The sequence below is a fragment of the Plectropomus leopardus genome, chromosome 8 (assembly GCF_008729295.1).
Source record: "Plectropomus leopardus isolate mb chromosome 8, YSFRI_Pleo_2.0, whole genome shotgun sequence".
In the NCBI taxonomy this organism is placed as follows: Eukaryota; Metazoa; Chordata; class Actinopteri; order Perciformes; family Serranidae; genus Plectropomus; species Plectropomus leopardus.
The window spans coordinates 11,119,658-11,141,651 of record NC_056470.1 but is presented as its reverse complement, the minus strand read 5'-3'; the positions used below and the strand labels follow the sequence as shown (position 1 = coordinate 11,141,651).

Here is a 21,994-nt window from a genome sequence, read left to right as displayed (position 1 = left end):
AACTAAAAAATACTTACATTTTGGCAGATTGTGGATTTTGTAATGAGGGAGAAGGACTAGATGTTATTTTAATTGTTTAGCTTTGACTAGTTAATTTAAAGTATTTGTGTAAAAACCTTATCAGGCCCAAATTATTACTGTAAGCACACTGAGTATTTTTTATGTCTTTCAACAAGTCTAGAGGGGCTCTTTAATGAAAATGTGTAATTACTAAACAAACTACCTCAAGCTGTAGCTGCTTTATGTTGCCTTTTACAAGGTGAATTTCAGAAGTAATCTGCTGATGCTTTATGATCCAAAACATGAACAGGGCACTCTGCTGCTTCCAGAGTTTAATCTTATTTCAATAAAGGCATATATGATAATATTATAAAAGATAACAAATAGAAATGGGCAACAATGATAGATGTGTGCATGTCACTATTCATTTAATCATGATCTATTGATCAATGCATATTAAAAAAAATAATGTGGGCATGAAAAGGAAAAAAGAAAGTTTATATTTCAAGCTTCAATTTTTCAGAAAATGAGGACTAAGGAGCAAAAGGTCGCAGAACAACATGTGGTTAAGTACTTTGTTCATGGCAATATCAGAGATTAAAGATTAAGGTCAAGAGATCGGATTAAGGATGGGATAAAACAGTGTTAAACATGGTGGCTACACATAAGCATATCAATATACACAATCACAGGTTCACACAAGGCAGAAATATAAATATGTAGGGATAATCATCGTATTATGGTTGGTGTAGTTATGTCTGGCTTAGCCTGTCAACCAGCCATCAGAGTGTGAGATGATTACTATGTCTGGACTCAACCAAAGCCTAAGTGAGCTACAGAGTGACACTGCTTAAGTCCTGTTAAGCAGGTCTGAAACTATTCAATAGAGCTTTGAACAGCTAACAGTTCTGGAATATGACAAATAATAATGATAACATCTTTATTTATATAGCATAGAAAAACAATTTAAAAAACAGCAACGTACAAGTTAAACTAGTAAAACCCAATAAAACGAAATGAAAACTAGAATCAGGTGAAATCAGGAAAGTTTTGAGTTTAGATTTACCAGAAGCAACTGACTCAGCCTGCCTTATTTTCTTGGGCAGAGTGTGTTCAGAGCCTTTGGGGCTTTTATCTCAAAAGCTCTGCCCCCCTAGTTTTCTGCCGCGAGTCTGGAATAGATAGATGGCCACTGCCCGAGGATATCAAAAGTACCAGCAGGTAAAGTAAAAGCCTACACAAATGAGTGCTTCCACACAGGTGCACTGCGTGAAGGAAATCCATCTATTTACATCTAATCATGCTCTGTGGCTTGTATAAAAAGGCTGAGCAGACTCAATTGATTCTGTTTGTTTTTCTTATCTGAGATTTGGACCCACATGTTGCACAGTGCTCCACCACCACCATCAAAACATAAATAAGGAAATGTATTTTGGAAAAATGCTGACTTGTGTAGAGTCAGTTCTATTCTGGAGGTGCGTAGTGGCACCCTGATGAGACACTTACTGTTGCTGTTTTATTCAATTTGTCATTCGTCTATATACTGTGGAGTCAAACCTTTTAGTGCCTTGTAGGTTTTTAAAAGTCTTTAAATCCATTTTGAAACATACTGGAAGCCAATAATAAATAAATATAAATAAATAACTAAATGTATAAACATATATATCTCATGACCCTCCCCGGAGCTATAAATATTTTTCCTTGAGCCTGGTTGTGACAAATTGTGTGGTTTTGGAGATTTTTTATGGAAAACATGCCTTTTAAACCTATCCAGGTTTGGGGTTCCGAAGGTATTTAAAAGTAAATACAAAATATGACCCTTTAAAGTTGAATGTCCCTCCCTTGAGCCAAATCAAAACACAGCAGACGTGTACACAACACCAGGATCCCAACACCTGACAGCATCAGTGTCAGGTGAAAGAGAAACTTGTGTGCCTCTCACACGTTTGAGTTCTGGTGCTGCAAAATCACAAATCACAACAAAACACGTGATAAAGAGGAGTTAGCAAAATTAGCATTCTTGCCAATTCTTGCCAATTGCCAATTCAGCATTCTTCTCAAGTTGCCGTGTGTGTGTGTGTGTATGTGTGTTTCCTGGTTACCTTGCAGTGACAGTGTCCGCTGGTCTTGTTGCAGTCCGGATCGAAGCCTTTATTGGTGTCACAGTGACATGGTCCACAGGTTGGAGATCCCCACCAACCCCGTGGACACTGGTGATCAATCCTACACACACACACACACACACACACACACACACACACACACACACACACACACACACACACACACAGACACATACATAAACAGTTAAACAGAAGTAGGTAGAATCAGTGTGGAAAAAGACAGTAACAGTGTGTCGAAAACTTTCTTGATCTTCAAAGGAACAATCTTTCCCTCTGACTAACTAATGACAAGCTAATGAGTCGAAACAAAGAGATGAAAGACAGACACAGTCAGGGAGAGAGAGAGGGAGAGACGGAAAAAGCAAAGACAGGGATCAAACAGAGAAAATATTGATAGTGAAAAGTGCAGGAGAAAGTAGAGAGAAAGGATATCTGGGAGAAAAGACACAACTTAAAAGAACAGCAAACACTTCAGCATAAGCTGAATCGCAGATAGTAACCATTATTAAACAAAACATGTTGAATGACATTTAAGCAAAAACACCTTTAGCTTTTCATTTAAAGACCAGCGTTCTCTAAAGCTGCTGAACTTCAAACACACCTCAAACTGTGTCACTCTGGTTCATGGTTCACGTCACTCGGCTCTTTCATTCTCTTCGCTCACATCTCGTTTAATGTGCACTGCTTCTGTTCTCAGTGTCTAATGGATCACTGAGGAGACAAACGCTTTTCACAGTCAATGCAGATTCTTCTGTGTGTGTCTTTATTGCTCCTTATGGGGCGTTTAGGAGAGGTAATTTCAGATAGCAGCGATCTTAAAAGAATATTAGGATTGACTCCATTTCTCCAGAGATCTTTGTTGCATTTCCACACAGAATCTCTTTTCCAAATGAAGCGTCTCTCCCTGCTGTGTATTTTTGGCTGCTGAAAGGGCTCTCAAACGGCAGGACAAACACATCCAGAGACGTTTGTCCAATTATAACTGGGGAAGGAGGAGCATAGAAACAGAGGCTGGGTCAAATCATGATGCTGCGCTGGCTGTGCTCTGATAGTCTTTCTAAATTTAGAGATTAGTTCAAACAGTTCTCATTTCACTCATTTTTAAGGACCTAGTTACCTGAACATGGGCTGCAGCTAATGATTACTTTTGAAATGTTAAATATGTCTTTTGATTATTTTGATTAATTACTGAGTTAATTACAATAACAAAATCATCAGAGCAAAAGACAATGTCTTCAAAGCGCACTGTAAAGGGAGTAAAAATGAATTTCTCTCAAAGAAAGAAGCTCTAAGGTTCCTTAAAAAAATAATTTCAAGTGTGCAAGGTGTCTGTATTTACAACTTCAGTCACCTCTTCGATGTCTGCCCAGTTCATGCTACAGGGGGAGGCAACTGGTTGAAGAATCACAAGATCACACAAGAATCATGAGAACATGCAAGTGTCCAGCCCTGATTTTGTACATACTAGTATTGTTGTTGTTTTGAGTACTACAACGCAGCTACTATCTAATACACTGCCTGTCCTGAATAGCTCCGACGGTAAAAATGGTATTACCAAATCACTGCTAGTGAACAAATTTCTAGAGTTGCATGCTACATATTGGCATATCGGCCAACCCTTATTAATATTTTCAACTTTCTGTTGATTAATATGATTTAGTATGATGATTTAAACATGAGTTAGTAGGAAGTTGATTCATCGAACTTAAATTTGGTTCTTTCATTCAAGATAAAAGAAGAAAAATTACAGCAGCGGGGATGAAAAAGAGAGAGAGAGAGAGAGAGAGAGAGAGAGAGAGAGAGAGAGAGAGAGAGAGGGTGGCACATCAGGGGAAATTAAGACAGAGAGCAGACATATATTTCATCAGCAGCCGACAATGTGTGTCTTTCTGAGAAACACACACCGACTTGATCAAAGACGAGATACACACATACACACACACACAGAACGCACAGAAGATCATGAGATAAAGTTAAAGCTGTGTGGATTTCACAGGCAGGAAGGAGAGGATCATGGGGTGAGGTCAGGGTCACGTTTGGTTCACACAGTGTACGCACACACAGATAACCTCGGTGTGTGTGTGTGTTATTAAGTTAAATCTACACTCATTCCACAGTGGATTACATGCAAGGCTGGAGATGTGGGACAACAAGGCAGGACTAATGCTACCAAAACACCACACACACACACACACACACACACACACACACACACACACACACACACACACACACACACACACACACACACACACACACACACACACACACACACACACACACACACAGAAATAGAGCTTAACTGGGCTACAGGCAGCATTTTGAGCATGTTGGCATCTCACAGGTAAACCAGAGTTCAATGATGAGTCACTTGTGCGTGTGTGTGTGTGTGTGTGTGAATGTACCTGTGTGTGTGTGAATGTACCTGTGTTGGCAGTACTGCCCATAGTGGTTGTCTCCACAGTCACAGATGTATCCATGGGAAGAGCTGGGCTTCCTGTGGCACTGAGCCTCGTTTTCACATGGATTCAGATGGCAGGCATCAGTGCAGCCTCTCCCATAGTAACCTGAGAGAGAGAGAGAGGATTCATTTCACAGCCACTGACATCATACAAGTCAAAAACAAACACCACTTACAAAATATGGTCATATAGAACTCATTTTCTTTACCAGTTACATGAATTGCTACATGGGTTATATTCACTGGAAAATACAGTTACAGTCTCAAAATTCATGTAATATCCCTGTAGTCAGAGGGAGGAAGTAACCAAATCAAATACATTTTTAAAAGTCTGTACAAACATACCCCCATAGTCATGATGAAGCAAACTCCGAGCTTGAGTTTTCCATCTTTGTCTTTTACCACTGGAAATAATATCCAAATATTTCTTTTGGGTTTTTATTTAAATGAAAATAATTAGACACAGAGAACATGACAAAGGCACAGGCAGTCACAATGTCCGTGAAGAACTTCCCTTGCATGTAAAATCATGAAATGAGAACACAACACAACAACTACTGAAATCTAAATATGCAGAACGCGGCTCTATGTCCCATCCACATACCAGAAATAATAAGTCAGTTCACAAGTGCACATCACAATCACATCAAACAGCGATTATTGTAAATGTCACTCTCCCGACTAACTCCAGCTGGGCCAACCACTGGAAAACAAGCCACGACTGTGCATCACAATGCTGTCATTCCCTCAAACTCAAAGCAACGCTGCCTCGGAGAGAAAATTACCCCCACTGCTCAAGAAAAAGAAAAAAAAGAACAGATTTCAATGCAGCCATACATAACACAAACAAATCTGTGCATTCAAAAAATATTACAGTGCACAAAACGAGGCATTTCTGCTGCAATTTATATAATGTAAAAAAAACTTAAACTGCAGTCTTAGTATATTTTGGATAACACCAAGCAACACTCCAGCAACATGCATCAGGCTAGTGACGCATGTTGCTGGAGCCAAAGAAAAACTCATGTGAAAAACGTGAAGTCATCAGAGAAAAAGTTTAAACACCTCTCAACCATAATAGCACAGAAATTTGCCTCAGTAAAAGCAAAGACAGAACACTTCAACGAGCCACTTCAACACAACAACGTACAACACATAAATTCCCACAGTGCACTTCAGTGTGCGCCAGTGCAGCACGGTGAACGCAGCCGTCACACACTTCAATGCCATCCCCAGACACTCCACACAAACACACCAGCCTCTTATATGGTAATACGGGCCAACACATAAAACCCTCTTTAATCTAATGAGTAAAGCAGAGTGCTTCACACATACTTTGGGGTGTATTTAGCACAAATAAAGAAGGCCTCTCACCCAGGCTGGCTTTTAATTTAAAAAGAACATAATTGTTGTATTTAGTCTTTCATGTACCTGTATTAATAGTTGGATTAAAATATTATGTGACTTAGCCACGCCATAAGACTCCACTTTCATGTTGGGATTGAAATACAGCAATAAATCCAATATAATCACATTAACGTTGGTGCTAAAGGAATGAGGTTTATATAAATTATTTACCAACGCTGAATCCTTATTATACAGCTGATCTCCGGATTGAAGGTATTTGTCTCATCAAATGTGTTAAAACATACCAGAAAATGCATTAACAATTATTAACAGCAGATTTACAGGCGTTTACACTTTCACTGATTTTGACCTCATTTGGACATGACAAACTAAGACCTTACTACTGATACATATCAATATTTAGGAGCCGGTTCCCTAAAATAGGAGAAAGGCATTATCTCATGAAATCTCTTTGATTTTGAAATTGCTTAAAAAAAAACATTCATAAAGTAAAACCAAAAGCTTGAGACAACAACGCCCCTGTCCTTTTTTGGAGTAACCATACTCTTATATATTTTTAAAAATCAGTGAATCAATATTAATATCACATTAATCATTCCAAAGAAAAACAAAACATGTCTGGAGGATCTTCTCTTCAGTATACTGATGTAGACATCATGCATCAGACATTTTATCAATGTGATTCTCAACAGACCGTTTCAAACTTGTCAACATAAGCATAAGAGCCCCGATACATGCCACAGTTTTTTGCACCCTGCAAATAGTTGTTTTCAGTGTAGACGTGCAGAGGGCACACTCAAAAGAAAGACTGACGCCATCGCACCACGCAAGCCTTCTCAAAAGCCTGTTTTTCATGGTACGATGGCTGTAGCACGTACATAAACAAAGTTCAAGTTTGACGAGAAGTTGATCGTTTTAGTGCAGGGCTTCCCAGAGCTTTAGAACTGTCCTACAGACAACATTTCAGGCCTAATAAATACTCAAAAAAGAAACCTTTGGTAGAAGATCACACTTCACTGGTAAGTGAGCTATGATACGGTGCTGGTTATGGTCGCTTAGCAAACACAGATGCAAACTCCCTCTGGGTCCTTGAACGTTTACACAGAGTAGCACCCAGTACCCGACCTCCCATTCCCAGGCGGTTTAAGTCCTAGCATGGTCCCTTTGTATTTCCTGTTGTAATGTTTTGCAGTTTGCGGCTCAAGCTGCTGCCTCGCTGTGCAATACAAGTGAAATAGTCTCCAACATTTTCAATGATTACATCTGTATTAATATAACACACATTCATCAATCCATTATCCAGGCTGCTCCCAAACAATATAATGATATTGTTTGTAAAGGTTTATACTACAGTATGTACATGTAATCCAAATAAATCACCTTTACCGATAAAATAATACTGTATATAATAATATATTTACCACATAATGACTAACGACTCATGAACTCCTTTATAATAACCCATTTGGGAATCCCAGAATAATATACCTGCATAGAAATTACAATTTTACAGTAATTTTAAGATATTTAAATAATTTGAAATATATTTTGATCTCATCATAAATGCATCATTACATATCAATAATTCTATTTATTGTTTTGATTGTAACACTCTTTACAAAAAAAAGTCATGTTATGAGTCACATGATTTATTTTTTAGACTATCCAAAATACATTCCTTCTAAGCTCTGAAAAGCATCTCAACTGCTCCAAGATAAAATACAGTAATATCTTTTATCAATACTAACCATCGAGTGAAAAACAGAAAACCATGTAATCTTTGTAACAAGATATTACATTTTGCCTAGAGCACCACACTGATCACCTCCAAAAAAAATCTCTGCCTCACATTTAATCACCTCCCCTCGTTCAGGGGCGAGTTCTGCTTTCAGGTCGCCTTTTTAATTTAACAGCATTGAATAGAAAGACGTCTCTATAGATTGAAGTGTGACTGAAGTGTGTGTACAGCTTGTTGGGGTCTGCATTCCTCCCTCTGGAGCTGGCAAAACATGTGTGAGGTCCGCTTTCACGTGTTCATCTATAGAAACCGCTCCGCCTTTCAAACCTGTGGCCTTGGCTGCAGCTTTAGACACACAAAAGATTTTCAATGACTCCTATTCTTGGAATATCTCTCTTTTTCTCCAGCTTATAATGTTCTTTGTGAAAACACAAACCCACACATACTGTAATAAGCAGAATAAAAACACACAATAAAAATAGACACTGGCCTTGCTTTTTTTCCCCTCTTCAATCCTCCACACAGTTTTTCAATTTATCTTACTTTCTCCTCGCGCTTGAAAAAATTTCAGGAATTATACAAACAAAAGAATGAAGACTGTCACAGCTGTTGTTCAGTTTCCAATTATTCGTTTCTTTTCACATACAAACACACACACACACACACACACACACACACACACACACACACACACAGGTATGATTATAGGATCTCATACACACACAAGCATTGGCTGCATTCTGTCTCTTATTTGTTCTCTCACGATCCCCCACTCTCCGTCTCTAACTCTGCTGGTCTCCACTTCTGTCGCTTTGTCTCAGACACACACATTCAATCATCTTCTATCTGCCCTATACATCTTTACACTTTCACCATGGCAACTGACAGAGAGAGGCGAGGACAGCCTTGGCTGTTTTGAGATGCTTATAATGACACTGGCCTTGTCACAACAATATGGGAGAAAAAGAGAGAGAGACAGAGAGAGATGGTACATAGCACTGTAAATCATGTGTGTATGTACGTTTTTGCCTTTCACAGTCAGGGTCCAGCAACTTCTTTGAAAAGTTGTGCCTCTCAAGCTGCACACACACCCAGTGTGACTCACAGCTTTAGATGCTTTATTGTACACAACATCAGCTTGACATCTCCGCAAGACCACAATCAGGGAGAGAAACATGAGTCATGTGTTTGCTGAAACATCCATTCATCCTCTGTGTATCCAACTGTCTTCTCTCTGACAGTGGGAAGATTGTGGATGTCAGAAATAGCTCATAAAATCGTGCTGGTGAGAAAACAGAATAATAGCAGTGAATACTGAGTCCAATGACTATCTGTTCTGTGAAAGTGGTCGCTCACAGTGATGACCCACATGAAGCTAACATTTATCCATGCCGTCTTGAATGGCACAAAGAGGCATTTTTTTGTCAACCCTCACTATATAAATATGAATATAAATCTGTTTTGACAATTGTATAGTTAAGATTGGTTCAGACACAAAAAGACTTGATTAGGTTTAAGGGAAGATTGTGGTTTAGGTTAAAAACCACATTGGTAAGGGCATGCGGCCCGACAGCGAGCAGGTGAGGTCGGGACTTTATAAAAATATAGCAACCAGACTGTCAGCAGCCCGCATCCAAGAGGACACTATGGAAATTTATTATCATACTTATTATACTACCCTATGTAAACATAAGGATAACCCAGAATAACAGAAAGAAAAGACAGGAAAATACATGAATGAATTAACAAATAAAATACACTAAATTATAACCTTCTATTATTTTACACTATACACTTACATAGTGCCGCCAGTTAGCTTAGTTAGCCTGCAATAATTTTGGCTTTTCCATCCATCATTCTATTTTCTGTGTCCGTTATCCTCTAACGGGTCGTAGGGAGGACTGGAGCCGAACCCAGATGACATTGGGCAAGAGGAGGGGTACACCCTGGAGAGGTTGCCAGACTTTCTCAGGGCTCTTAGCAACAGGTGCTCACACTCACACTTACACCTACAGGCGATTTAAAGTCACTAATTAACCAAATCAGCATGCATTTGAATTGTGGGAGGAAGCTGGAGAGAACCCACACTGACACAGGGACAACATGCAAACTCCACACAGTAACACGGGCCAGTCGGCTTAAACCCAGAGCCTTCTCACTGCACCACTGTGCCACCCTGCTGCCTATTCCATTACAATATATGTAATGTTCCTACATTGCAGCTTGCAGTGAACGGAGGAGAGGCCAAGTTTGAATGTCGTGTTTGCAAGCAGTAAATTCCAGCATCGTGTATCTTTAAGACCTTTGGAGACCTTTGACGCCGTGGTTAAAGTTACAAATATGTGGTTAAGGTTAGGGTGTGACAATCCAACATTAGTTGTTAGGTTGAAGCCAGGAATGAACAGTGGTCTCCTGTGTTAAAACATGAATCCATCATGACCTCCTCCTCACACAAACACTACCTTACTTCCTGCTCTGCTCCCATCTTAACTGCTATGGCTGCTAGAGGTTTTTTTTAAATTGAATGTAAACGTACTTTATGTCAAATTGGACAGTTGATGCTGTTGTTCTTCTTCGGAGGACAGTTAGTTTCTATATTTACAGTATTTTTGTTAAACTTGGTTAATACCATCACTATATATGTATGCTGGCTTACTGAAATAAAAGATTTATATTTTTTGTTTAAATCTTCATGGTCAGGTTTGACTGTAAAACTTTGTACCTCAAACATGTATACAAAATTCTCTTATTAAATCTTGTCCAAGTGAGCGTGAACAGGTTCAAGAGGCCTAAAATTTTAAAAACTTTCTCAACCCCAAGATGACCAGTGAGTTTTAAAAAAAGGAGCTTTATGTGAGTCTGTGTAAGTAAAACAAGGTGCAGTAAAATTTTCTTCATCTGCAACATACAACAGTGCCAAATCCCTGTACATTTTGAGTTTCAACATCAAACCTGATCAATAAATGACATTCCTAAGTGAGGAGTCATTTGTCATTGAGAACAACTTTGCCCTGATTCAGCATCTTGAGGATGTGGCATCTATTGTAGGATGGTAAACAGGAAATACAGTTTGAAACTCATAAATCTCTCACTCTCTCTCCCAGAGGGTCCGCGCTTAATATACTGCAGCTGCACCCCACACCGAAGACTAACAACCTCATATAATGTACTTTTCTGACAAACTCCATCTAAAGAAATGTGCATTAGTTCATTTCAGTCTCTATTTTAATGTCCTGAGAACATTGATGAATGACTCATTATTACAGTAAAATCTGTTCTGAGACTTCCGGCTCTCAAACCATGAACATATGTTTTCTACCTGTGATCCAGTTGGTTTTTAAACAGCTCAGGGAACTCAAGCAGACATAAATCAACATGGCTGTAATTTATCTCATTAAATTGAAATTTTCACCACAATGATATAGCCTGTAGCAACCAGCAGCAACTGTCACGTAAATACACAATACACACACATACACAGGCTTACATACTGTAAACGTATGCAGAGACACACGAGGGCAGATGTTTCTCTGCCTTGTCATGCAGGCGCAGGAGTATTGCTCGAATCAAAGGAGCTGAAAAGCAGTTGCGTGAGAGAGCCGTTGGACTAGTTTCAGCACCAGTCCAAAACACACACACACACACACACACACACACACACACACACACACACACACACACACACACACACACACACACACACACACACACACACACACAAACACACTTTAAAGGGAATTATTCAGAGAGCACCTCTCTCTCCCTTATCTCTGTCTCTGCTTTATTAAACTTTGATTTGGTTTGTCTCGAAGCGGCATTCATTGTTTAACAATTTTCATTTTTAATGCTCATTGTGCTGATGAAAGATAATGATAATGAGAGAGAGAGAGTGTGTTTACAGTAAATAAGTGCATGCACATGAAGTTTGTGCATATGCAGTGTGTGTGTGTGTGTGTGTGTGTGTGTGTGTGTGAGAGAGAGAGAGACTGAGTCCACGTGTGAAGGCATCAGTGTGAGTTTGTGTAGTCTCTCTGCGTGTGTGCTCCGTGCTAATAAGTCAAGGTGTTAGCATTAGCTTGCGGGCTGGTGCAGGATGTTACAGGGATAGCAGTGCCTTGCTGCTTCCTCTCCCATGCTGTCAGGCCTGAGGCTCTCTCACTTTCACAAACTAGACCCTCCACGAAACACAATCTCTCACTCATTATTCTTTCACTCCCTCCACCTCTGCTTTAATCTCATGCTCTCATTTCCAAACTTCTCTTTCTTGTAAAACTTCCCTTTGAATTCTCTTCTACCCTCTGGAGGTAAAAACTAGGGTAGCAGCCTGTAGCAGCAGGACGTATTAAGTTTGCTTAGTTTGGTCACAGAGGTGTGACAGAATCAACTTTAGTGCTGAGGTAGTCTTACCCTCCATATGCAGACAGTCGAAGCTGAAATGCACAGCAATAAAAAACACCATTGTTTACAGCTCTGCTTACTAAGCATGGTCACTTCGACTTGCAGTGCTGTTTGCAGCTGAAAAATTGAACCATGTACTGTTTTGCTCTTCTGTATTTTGTGGCAGCAATGTTGCTGGCCAGTCACAGCTTACAATTAAACACAATGGCATATTTTGTTTGCAATTGGCATACCGTGTTTCTTTTTTATTTAAGTGTAATTCAGTGATGCAGAATGTTGTATATTTTAAATTGTCTTTGTTTTTCAGCCCAACATTTCTGGACAAGCTGTGAGAAACAACCCTCATTCAAGTCCTGAGTCTACATGGACAAAACTAAATTACCAAGAAGTGTAAGACTTTGTCTTAATTCTCTTCTTTAATGCTTTATGCTAATTACACTGACACTTTCTTTGACCCCAACAGGTTGTGGTAAAATAACTTTGTACCAAACATGATTTGTACGTGTCTTTGGAGGCTAACACTGGAACAGAAAAAAATGCACAAAGACTACAATGAAAGAGAACAGTTTAAAGTTACAATGCCGACCTGTAATGTTAGCATTTGTTTGTAATTATAGGGGACTATTAGCTCCACTGCTTTCTTTTATTTGTAAGACAGATATATCATGACACAGCCTGTTACCCACTGCAGGGCCCAGTGACAGGTCAAAGTCCCAGTAAACATGAATACTGGGCTTTCACACTGATTATCCAAATGTTGGCACATTTTGCTGTGTATGGATAAATACAGATGCAGCATTAGATCATATATCAAATATTTTTGCACATACTGACCAGGTGGCTACCTCTGGGGCTGAAAAATGAAGCCAACTAAGGGGTGCTAAAAACTACAGTTCTTTGAACAGCCACTGCGGCTGGCTTGGGGAGCCAGTAAATCCCTATAGACCAGCATTTTAAAATGTGCAACTCTATAGCAGAAATAAATATGTTTATAACCCTTGCTCCTCCACAGTTCCAACCTCTGGTCCAAATTTGGTAAAAAGATGGTGATGACCAAAGTGCGAAACTTGAGGCTTAAAAACTGCGGTCCACAAACCGATAGGTGACGCAAAGCTGGCTGCCTTTTTTCTTTGTAGTTTTTTTTTCACTTTGTGTTGTGCTCCTAGTTTTTTTAGTTTTTTAAATGCTGGGTTTAGAGACTCATTTCTGCTTATATGATTTCTTCCTTGTGTTGTGTAAATTTGTAAAAAATTGCCCTTGTGTGCCCTTCTGGCCTTGGCCCTTTGATGCATGTCATCCCCTCTCTCTTCCCCCTTTCACACTTAAACTGTCCTGTCAGAATAAAGGCAAAAACCCAAAAATAATCTTTAAAAAAAAAAAAAAAGAAAAAAAGAATTGCCCTTGTAAAGCACTTTGCAACCTACCTCTGTGAAAAGTACTGTGCAAATATATTTTACACATTTACTTACATCCATTATTTTTTATACAGTCTATGATAATGACCTGCCCAGACGGTAACAGGAAATCTACAGCTGCATCTAAGAAAAGATGCGTGTTGAGATACAGAGAAGGAAGATGATGAATGTCAGGAAAGAGAGTATTAATACCTTGAAACTAGTATGAGAAAGTGGACTGGCTACTTTATCTCTCTCTCTCTGCTGGTTTTGTTTTTCATGTGGTACTTTCTCTCTTAATTTTGCTCCAATCTCTAGTTTCCTCTCCCCTTTAATCATAAATATAAATAACCTCTTTTTATCATCTCTGCATAGTTGATCTAGTCTGTTTAAGCAATACCCATAGAACTGGACTGCAGCTGTTGCATCAGCAGCAGGTAATAAAGCTTCAAATAAATACCAAATCTCACTCTGCATCTTCTCCTTCCATTTTATCTCACTTCTATGATCTGCATGTCTCTGTGTGCATATATGCCAGTCGTGTGTGGTTCTACTCCCAGTCGTGTCACCAGTGTTTTCAGGCTGTTTGATTTGACTTTCTCGTGCCCTCTTTCTTCTCTTTTTTTCCCTCTTGCCTCAAACTTTTGGTGTTTATATTACACTATTTCTGTCGCCCGCCTCTTTCTCTTCATTAATCATTAACATGTTCAGGTTCTCTGTTCCTCCTTTGCCTCTTTTACATTTTTCTATAGTTCTCTTTCTCCTCCCTTTTTATCAACATCCCTCTATAGATTATATGTTTTCCCTCCTCTCTTACTTCAGTTCTCCACTCCTCTCATTCTCTTTTAATCAAGTTTCTCTCCTCCACATGAATTCTGCCTCATTATATCCACCTGACTAAGGAGATTTTGGAAGGTAGCCTGCAGTCAGTCTCTTTCTCTCGGTCTCAGGTGGATGAGAACTCATTATGCAATCCCAAATATCTGTTTAACCCAGTTAGAGCATTGGCAGACACCTACGCAGAAATGGCCACTTTATAATTATTCTTTTTTTTCTCTCTCTCTAAGTCAGCTGGCTCCTTTCACCTTCTCCTCTCACACATCTTTGCTTTCACAGCCAATGCCCAGAATGTGCAAAATATTAAGACCATTTCCCTGGCACAGAAGTTCGCTTGCATTCAATTTAACTTGCATTACTTACGTGGAAAATCGTTTTTGGCTGTGTCACTTGGCAAGTTCATTTAATGCATTCATTGGCAAAGTCACAACACGAGATACAAGAGTTTAGCAGACATGCCAATAGTTTCAAGCCTTAAAATGTGTAATTAACATAAATACCCTTTTGTGTTGTCACTTAATCAACTATTTTTATATAAATCAATAAATTATTTGATTAAATAAAATAGTGGAAAATGATGTTTTTGTGTGTGCCGCTATTTTTTATCATAAAATCAGTACAGGAACATTGTTGTGCCAAACTTAAAGCTGGAGTCTGTGATTCTGGAGAAAGTCCTTCAGAGGATGCGGTAATATCTCAGTTGTTATTTGTGTTCAGTACTATTATGGCGTAGCTCTGTTACTCGTGGGAGTGGATGTGGAAACGGGAGAGTAGCCGGCATAGTGTTGTGTGGCTGGGTCCAAGCCACTTTGTCTGTCTCCCATTTACAGAGCCTGGGCTCTGCATGATAACCAGATTTTTACTTCAGCACACACACAGACAGACGACTGGTGGACTGTGAGGAGATATTCACTGAATTTAACAAAAACTATATTAGATTGGGATCGCAGACTACATCTGATATTGCCTCATTAAAAATATTGATTTGGTTTAACAACTTTTTTCTCTGTTTGTGCTTCTTTTTAGAAACACTCACACAGATATTACACACAGGCTCTTACAGTCAAGTCACAGCCACAGCATCATTATCCAGAGAGTGCCATATCACTAATGGGAAGTTAGACGAGAGCTGACACGTCTAAATTTACTCTTGCACAGTTGCTCTTGCTGCTGCAAAGCAGCATCCCTCCTACTCTGTTACATCTATTATTACACCTTGCAGTTCCATAAATGAGAAAATCAACAATCAATGTTTTCTGAACAGAAAGTCAATCTGTCAAACTGGCTGGACACTGGAGAGCCTCATAATCGCATGTCAATTCACGACTAGAAGCAAATACGTTGTGCTTCTTTTCTCAAAGGCAGCATCTTCAATCATTTCTACCAAACCAGCATCATCTCTGTTCACTCACCAGGTTCACAGACACAGGTGTGCCGCTCCCACTGGTCGGAACAGCGGCTGTGGCCGGGGCAAGGAGACGAGACGCAAGGGTTGCCAACATTACAGCCGATCTCTACTTTGATGGCTTTCGACGGGCGTGGCAGGGCAGGAGCATCAGGCCGTACACCTAAACGAACCCCCTGTAGGAAGAGAGAGGGAAAGGTCTAAGTTATAGGGAGTTAAAAAAGAGAAAAGGCAGCTTCATTCATTTACTGACATCAGTCTATCCCATTTTTCTTTCGCACATTTCCATCTTTTACGTGCCAGTATGTCCAGCTTCCCTCCATCCATCAATAAACATTAAAAATCCAGTTCATCCATTCTCACCTGTATGCATCCTTTTATCCCGTTTTGAACCTCTCCGGAGCCCAGCACTCCTCCCACATGCAGATGTTTCACCTTCAAACCATGAATCTCATTTCCCACTATCACTGTTCCCTAATGGGGAGAAAAGAGGGAGAGAGGTAAGGGGACTGCTGGAGACAGGAAGGGCAAAGATTATTATTATTAATAGCTGTATGCAAACTGACTACCCAGAAAAATAAACACAAGGAGCACATATGAATACAATTATCTGACAACGAAGAAGAACTCTAAGTTATTTGATAAGAAAATATCGAATGAGGAATGGAAAAATGAGTCAGAATGAAGAAAAGAAACTGTCAGCCTCAAAGGTCTGTGTGAAAATGTATACAATGACAAATTCATATTTTATTAGGTTATAGCATGACATGTATAGGGAGCTAAAATGAATCATTTAAACTGAACAAAGATGAAAATTACTTCTCAGAAAGTATTACTGATTTTTTTCTTTTTCCTGATCACCAACTGGAAGCCATGATTCTTCTATATTTTCATTTGCCACTTTATGACTCATTACTAAGGTTATAATGACGCTCATGTCAGTGGAGGGGGGGAGCAGGGAACTGCAGTGTGAGTGATTGGCTTTATTAAATAAAAGAAACCAATAACATACAGTCACTGTGGAGAAGGTCAATACACAACTGATAACACTGACAGTGTTGTGAAGCAATCTTGACAGGCAACAACTATGAAAAGAAAATCAATGAGCCCCATTTATCACCGTTAGCAGCAGAGGAAGATGCTAAACTGGAGGGTGAAATCTGGCTGATAATAGCTATGCACACGCCAAAAAACTTTCAAAGGTAATTACTGTTTCATTGGCAGCTACGATGTTTAATAATTTAACATCTAAAAATGTTGTCTGCACCGTTTACTCAGTATATTACTTGATGCACTTTGAAGAATAGCCCGGTGAACCACAATAAAATGATGAAAGATATCATTTGCAGGCAGATAATTTAAGAATTACAGCAACATGAAAGCAAAGCAAAACATGCCGTTTTGCTTGCAGAGTTTGTTTACTTTTCTATGTGCGTGCTACTGTCACATATGTACACACCTCATATAAATGTATGCACACCAAACAGGCGTGAACTCATACAATGTGACATATTAATAAACTACAGATTAGGGAAACTAGCATTATCAGTCCACATTTTAGAGTGTGCTGCTATCCAGGGTTAGGAAATCTGTGTGTGTTTTGAACATTTGTGAGGGCATTGTGAGTGGTATGGTACATGTCTTAAGGGAAAGAGGATAGAAGGATATGGGACGAGTCGATCAGTAACTGTAAAATGGAGAAAATGAAAAAGTTTGTATTTTTGGAAGTAATTTTGGCAAATATTGGTCTTGGACTCTTGAGACAAGTCAGTTGTGGAAATTAGCTGCAATAAAGTCACTGGTTTAAGAGCAACTTCTCTTGTTTCAAGATTGAGATGATCTGCCTTAAGGGCTGTCCATACCAACAATGATAACTATTATAATAATTACAACACTATAACAAAAACTACAAATATAGCTTTAGAAATCTCCTAAATCAAGTGGATGCTGGTGTCCACACTACTACTATAACGACAAAAACAATGACAAACAATGTCACTGCGATCACTTTCAGAGCAATTTGATGAATGATAGAGACACTAACATCCAAAATCCATCCGTGTTTATAAGCTGTCATATTCAACATGGCAGATATTACATTATGAACAAAAAACAACCCGAGCTTTGTAAGGACTGCAAACACAGCTTGAGTGTGCAGTATGAACCTGGCCCCGCTGCTTACCGAATGTTATCATTCATCAGCAGGGATGTTCAAGTCATTATAATTATAGTTAGCGTTCTTAGTGTTGACGGCCCATCTTATCATATCTGTAACTATGCTGAGAAATGATGTCATGCCATGTGGGGAATCTTGCTTTGACACAACTATGATTTTAAGATGTCTGTGTGTGTGTGAACATATTTTATATTGGAGGATTTCCTGCTTTCATTCATATAAAATGCTTTACAATTCTAATTAGAGGTCTATACTCTCTACTAACAGCCAAATGAAATTAAATGAAAGAATCAGTGCTGAAAAAAAATGCCTATTTTCAAGGGAACACGGTCCATTAAGGTTGTGAATCTGTAATGGGTGTTGTGGAAAAAGGAATACCAGAAAATTAATTGTTAAAGGAAATTAAGTATTTTTGATTAAGTAAAGCAGATATTATGTAGTCCTTGTTATTCATTTAAATATGTGCTTGCGGGGTAATTCTAATGACTGCATTTGCATTATATTAATACTTTTTAAAGACTTGAACTTGCTGCCCTAAAATATTTTATCCACAGTTATTGCTGTAACACTCAGTCTGTCCTAAAAACCTTCCCTTCAAGGTTTGTATCGTGTCTATTACCTGATAGAGTCCAAAGTCGAGCCGTAGTGTGGCAACATAGCGCGTCTCACGGCCACTGCGAACATCTCGCAGCTCCAGTTGGAGGTCGTGCCACCGGCCGTCTGCCACCTGCACCTGATCCAACCGCAAACGCACAGGTCTGGTCGAACCCCGGGTCACTGAGAACACCAGCTGACCATTTATCACCTGAGAGGGGTCGAGGAACACAAGCAGACACAGACACACACACACACACACACACACAAATAGGCAAACACCAGAAAAAAAGGAAAAGATTAGAGAGGACAAGAGGGAGTGTGAAGACACATGAGTCACTGAAAAACAGTGAAAGAATACAATAACCAGCTTGCCTGGAAAGAGGAGAGTGAGAGGTGACTGTGAGAGGTGTGTGTGTGTGTGTGTGTGTGTGTGTGTGCGCGCGTGTGCATGTATGTGTGTGTGTGTGTGTGAGTGTGAGAGAGAGAGAGTGAAATGGAATTCCAACATCTTGACTGCTAATACAATACTGTCTTTGTATGGAGAAATATAAATGCAACTGCACATCATTTCAAGGCTAATAGCAGCATTGTGACATTTTTGACTTATATAGAAGATGATAATGTTGTATTAAAGACACTTATTGGAACCACAATAGCTATGAGACACAAGTATAATTCCCATAATGAACATGACCACTGCCAATACACTTAGCCCACGCTTCATTTTACATCCTGTACCGCCTGTTGGGGCTTGGCTTAAAATGTGCGACATCCATTTTAATCACAATATCAAATTGTTTGTGGCACAAAAGTGGAAGATGATTCTGCCATGTATATTTTAGCGGAAATGAATGAGTTTCTGGCAGTGGTAAAAGCCAGGTAAAAGGGGAAAACAACATGATTTTGTTAATCCTCTTCAGCAGAGCCAAAAAGAAAAACCACCCGCCTGAGAGGGAGAGCAAGGCCCTGGCAACAATCTCCTCTGCAACGGGAATGAACAGGTTTATGGGGAACATTGTTTTGCTTTATGAAACTTCACTGAGCTTAGTGTGACTGTCACAACAAGGGAACTGTCACTACAATTTAAATGTTTTATTAATGTTCAAATATGTTCTAGCACAGAGATTAACAGAAACACTACACTACACGACAAAACAGTATAGTCAGTGTACGTGTGTGTGTGTGTGTGTGTGTGTGTGTGTGTGTGTGTGTGTGTGTGTGTGTGTGTGTGTGTGTGTGTGTGTGTGTGTGTGTCCATACCTGAAACAGCAGGCTGGTGTATTGGCCAGCCTGAGCATGCAGCAGCGTTCCCTCTCGCGCTCTGGTCCTGAAAACGAGGCCGAGGTACCACGGCGTGGAGATGGTCACATCGTTTTTTAGGTCCCACCAAAGGGCGCTGTTACCCAGGAAGCGATGGGGGTGTGGCATCACTGAGGTGGAGAGTGAGTTAAAGACAGTGAATAAAAAGCACCACAGTGTCCAGAGCAAAAGATCAACAAGTTTTGGTTATGTAAAAAAAAAAAAAAAAAAAAGTTGAATATTTTGACCAAGCAAAAAAAACCTTTAGACACACTCGTGGCCTCGGGCTTAAGCTTAACCATGAGTCACAATGTCTTTAGTTCACATCCGGCTAGGGACCTGTCTTGCGTGTCATCCCCAATCTCTACCTCCCCTCATTTCTTATTGTCTCTCTAATGAAGGTCAGTATATGTTTAATCAGAAACACTTTCTTAATGCTTCATTTATTCACAGTTCTGTCTCCCTATCCCACTCTCACCACTTCCTCCAATCAGCTGATTATGGGCATTTCGCTCTCCTTGTTAACCGATAAGACTTTGCCATGATCTGCCAATCATGTTCCTATTGTCATCTTTTAATCTATTCTCCTCTCTTCTGTTAACTGGCATTTTAGGCATAACCCGGTACGAGCTCATCAAAAGCTCACAGGCAGATCCTCAGCTGTCTCAAATTTATTCTCATTACCACCACCATCACTATTCTACATCTTCACCACCCTCCTTAAATATATGACATCACGATGGGGTCTTATCACCAAAGACTTCACATTTTTCATTTTTATGTACAGATGTAAATATTCTTTTCACTCAGAATGAGTCTCTCCCCGGTGAACTGTCGACTATGAAATAAAGGAATTAAATGCCCAAAAAAGTTGAAAAGGAATAAAAAAAAAAATTAAAACAGCAATTGTTCTCAATTTACTATTCTATTCAGAGATCACATAAATACGACTTCACTTCAACCTACAAGGGCCGATGCTACACACTTTCCTCCAAGGGTTAACTGTGTACACTCTCTATTAAGACATGTCAATAAATAGAAATGAGTATAACTCTTTATGATACTATTAGTCTCGCTGTGTTGGGCTGCAGTAAATATTCGGAAGTAAAGGGAATCATCCGTTTCACCTCGTTCCTTTAGCCAGTACCTTCAAAGGTCGACACCCACTTACCCATTTATCCACCTATCCATAAACCTGCATTTCACTTGTAGCATTATTTTACTCATGGACTCTATAAGCCTACAGCTGTGACAACTCAGCACAAAATGAGGAATAAATAATAAATGAAGACTGAGGCATACAGAGCACTTCCTAATCGAAACTACTTAAGTACTAAAGTGTGAAGCAGCCCATTAAAACAGGTTTGACTTATGTAATTCAAACAAAGTGTAAATAACAAAGAGCTGTGAAAAGTTTAAAGGTATTACCTGATTTTAAGATTAGTAAATTATTTACAAGTTAATGTGGCATTATTTTAATTACTACTAACAAATTAAGGCCACTGAGGGTCAGAATGGTTTGGCTGTTTTTTGTTTTTTTTTTTAAACCAGGACCATCATAACCACTGGCATCAGAACAAACCTGCCAATCATCATAGCCATGGCTCCCCTTGTTATTGATAATTATACCAAAAAGGCAAAATAAATGTGACACTTTTGAGGGTTGTCGCTGGTTAAAAGTGAAACACATGTGACCCTATGATGAAAATAAACCCATAAAGCCTCTCACCATGGCTGCAGTCCTTCCCTCCGTACCCGAGGGGACAGTCACAGGAGAAAGTCTCCCAGCTCACCCTGCAGGTTCCTCCATTCTGACAGGGGTTGGACTTACAGAAGGGAAGCTTGGCACTGCAGCCTGTCAGAGGAAACAGAGACGATTACATCATACATTAAGTGCTCAAAATGTATCACCATGAGTTGTGTCTCAGCGAATGAAAGATGATGCAGCAGTCAGCTGATGAATCATGATGTTTATGAGCCACATTTTAAGTCCCTATAAAAGGATTATCATTTACTTGGAAGTGAACTTTTCCAATTGTAGTCAGTACTTGATTCAAATGGCCTCTACAAAAGCAGTCAATTTTTTTTTGGTTTGCATTTTCAATTTTTAAATATTAATGTAAAGTTAAATATCATATCAAATGAGTTCATGAGCGCATAACAATTAACAAAGATGGGATACTGAATCTTATTCCGTT

At 39.4% G+C, this 21,994-nt stretch overlaps 1 protein-coding gene across 1 annotated transcript in view; it reads right to left on the bottom strand.

Annotated features, from left to right (window-relative positions):
- The window catches only part of celsr3 (cadherin, EGF LAG seven-pass G-type receptor 3), a 125,432-nt gene that overhangs the window by 37,159 nt on the left and 66,279 nt on the right, over positions 1 to 21,994 (bottom strand). Inside the window, exons 10-16 of the mRNA XM_042492564.1 lie at positions 21,526 to 21,651; positions 19,758 to 19,927; positions 18,520 to 18,705; positions 16,088 to 16,198; positions 15,732 to 15,900; positions 4,549 to 4,690; positions 2,103 to 2,223 (exon numbers count right to left, since the gene is read on the bottom strand). Coding sequence (XP_042348498.1) covers positions 2,103 to 2,223; positions 4,549 to 4,690; positions 15,732 to 15,900; positions 16,088 to 16,198; positions 18,520 to 18,705; positions 19,758 to 19,927; positions 21,526 to 21,651 — 1,025 coding nt within the window. The remainder of the gene's footprint in view (positions 1 to 2,102; positions 2,224 to 4,548; positions 4,691 to 15,731; positions 15,901 to 16,087; positions 16,199 to 18,519; positions 18,706 to 19,757; positions 19,928 to 21,525; positions 21,652 to 21,994) is intronic.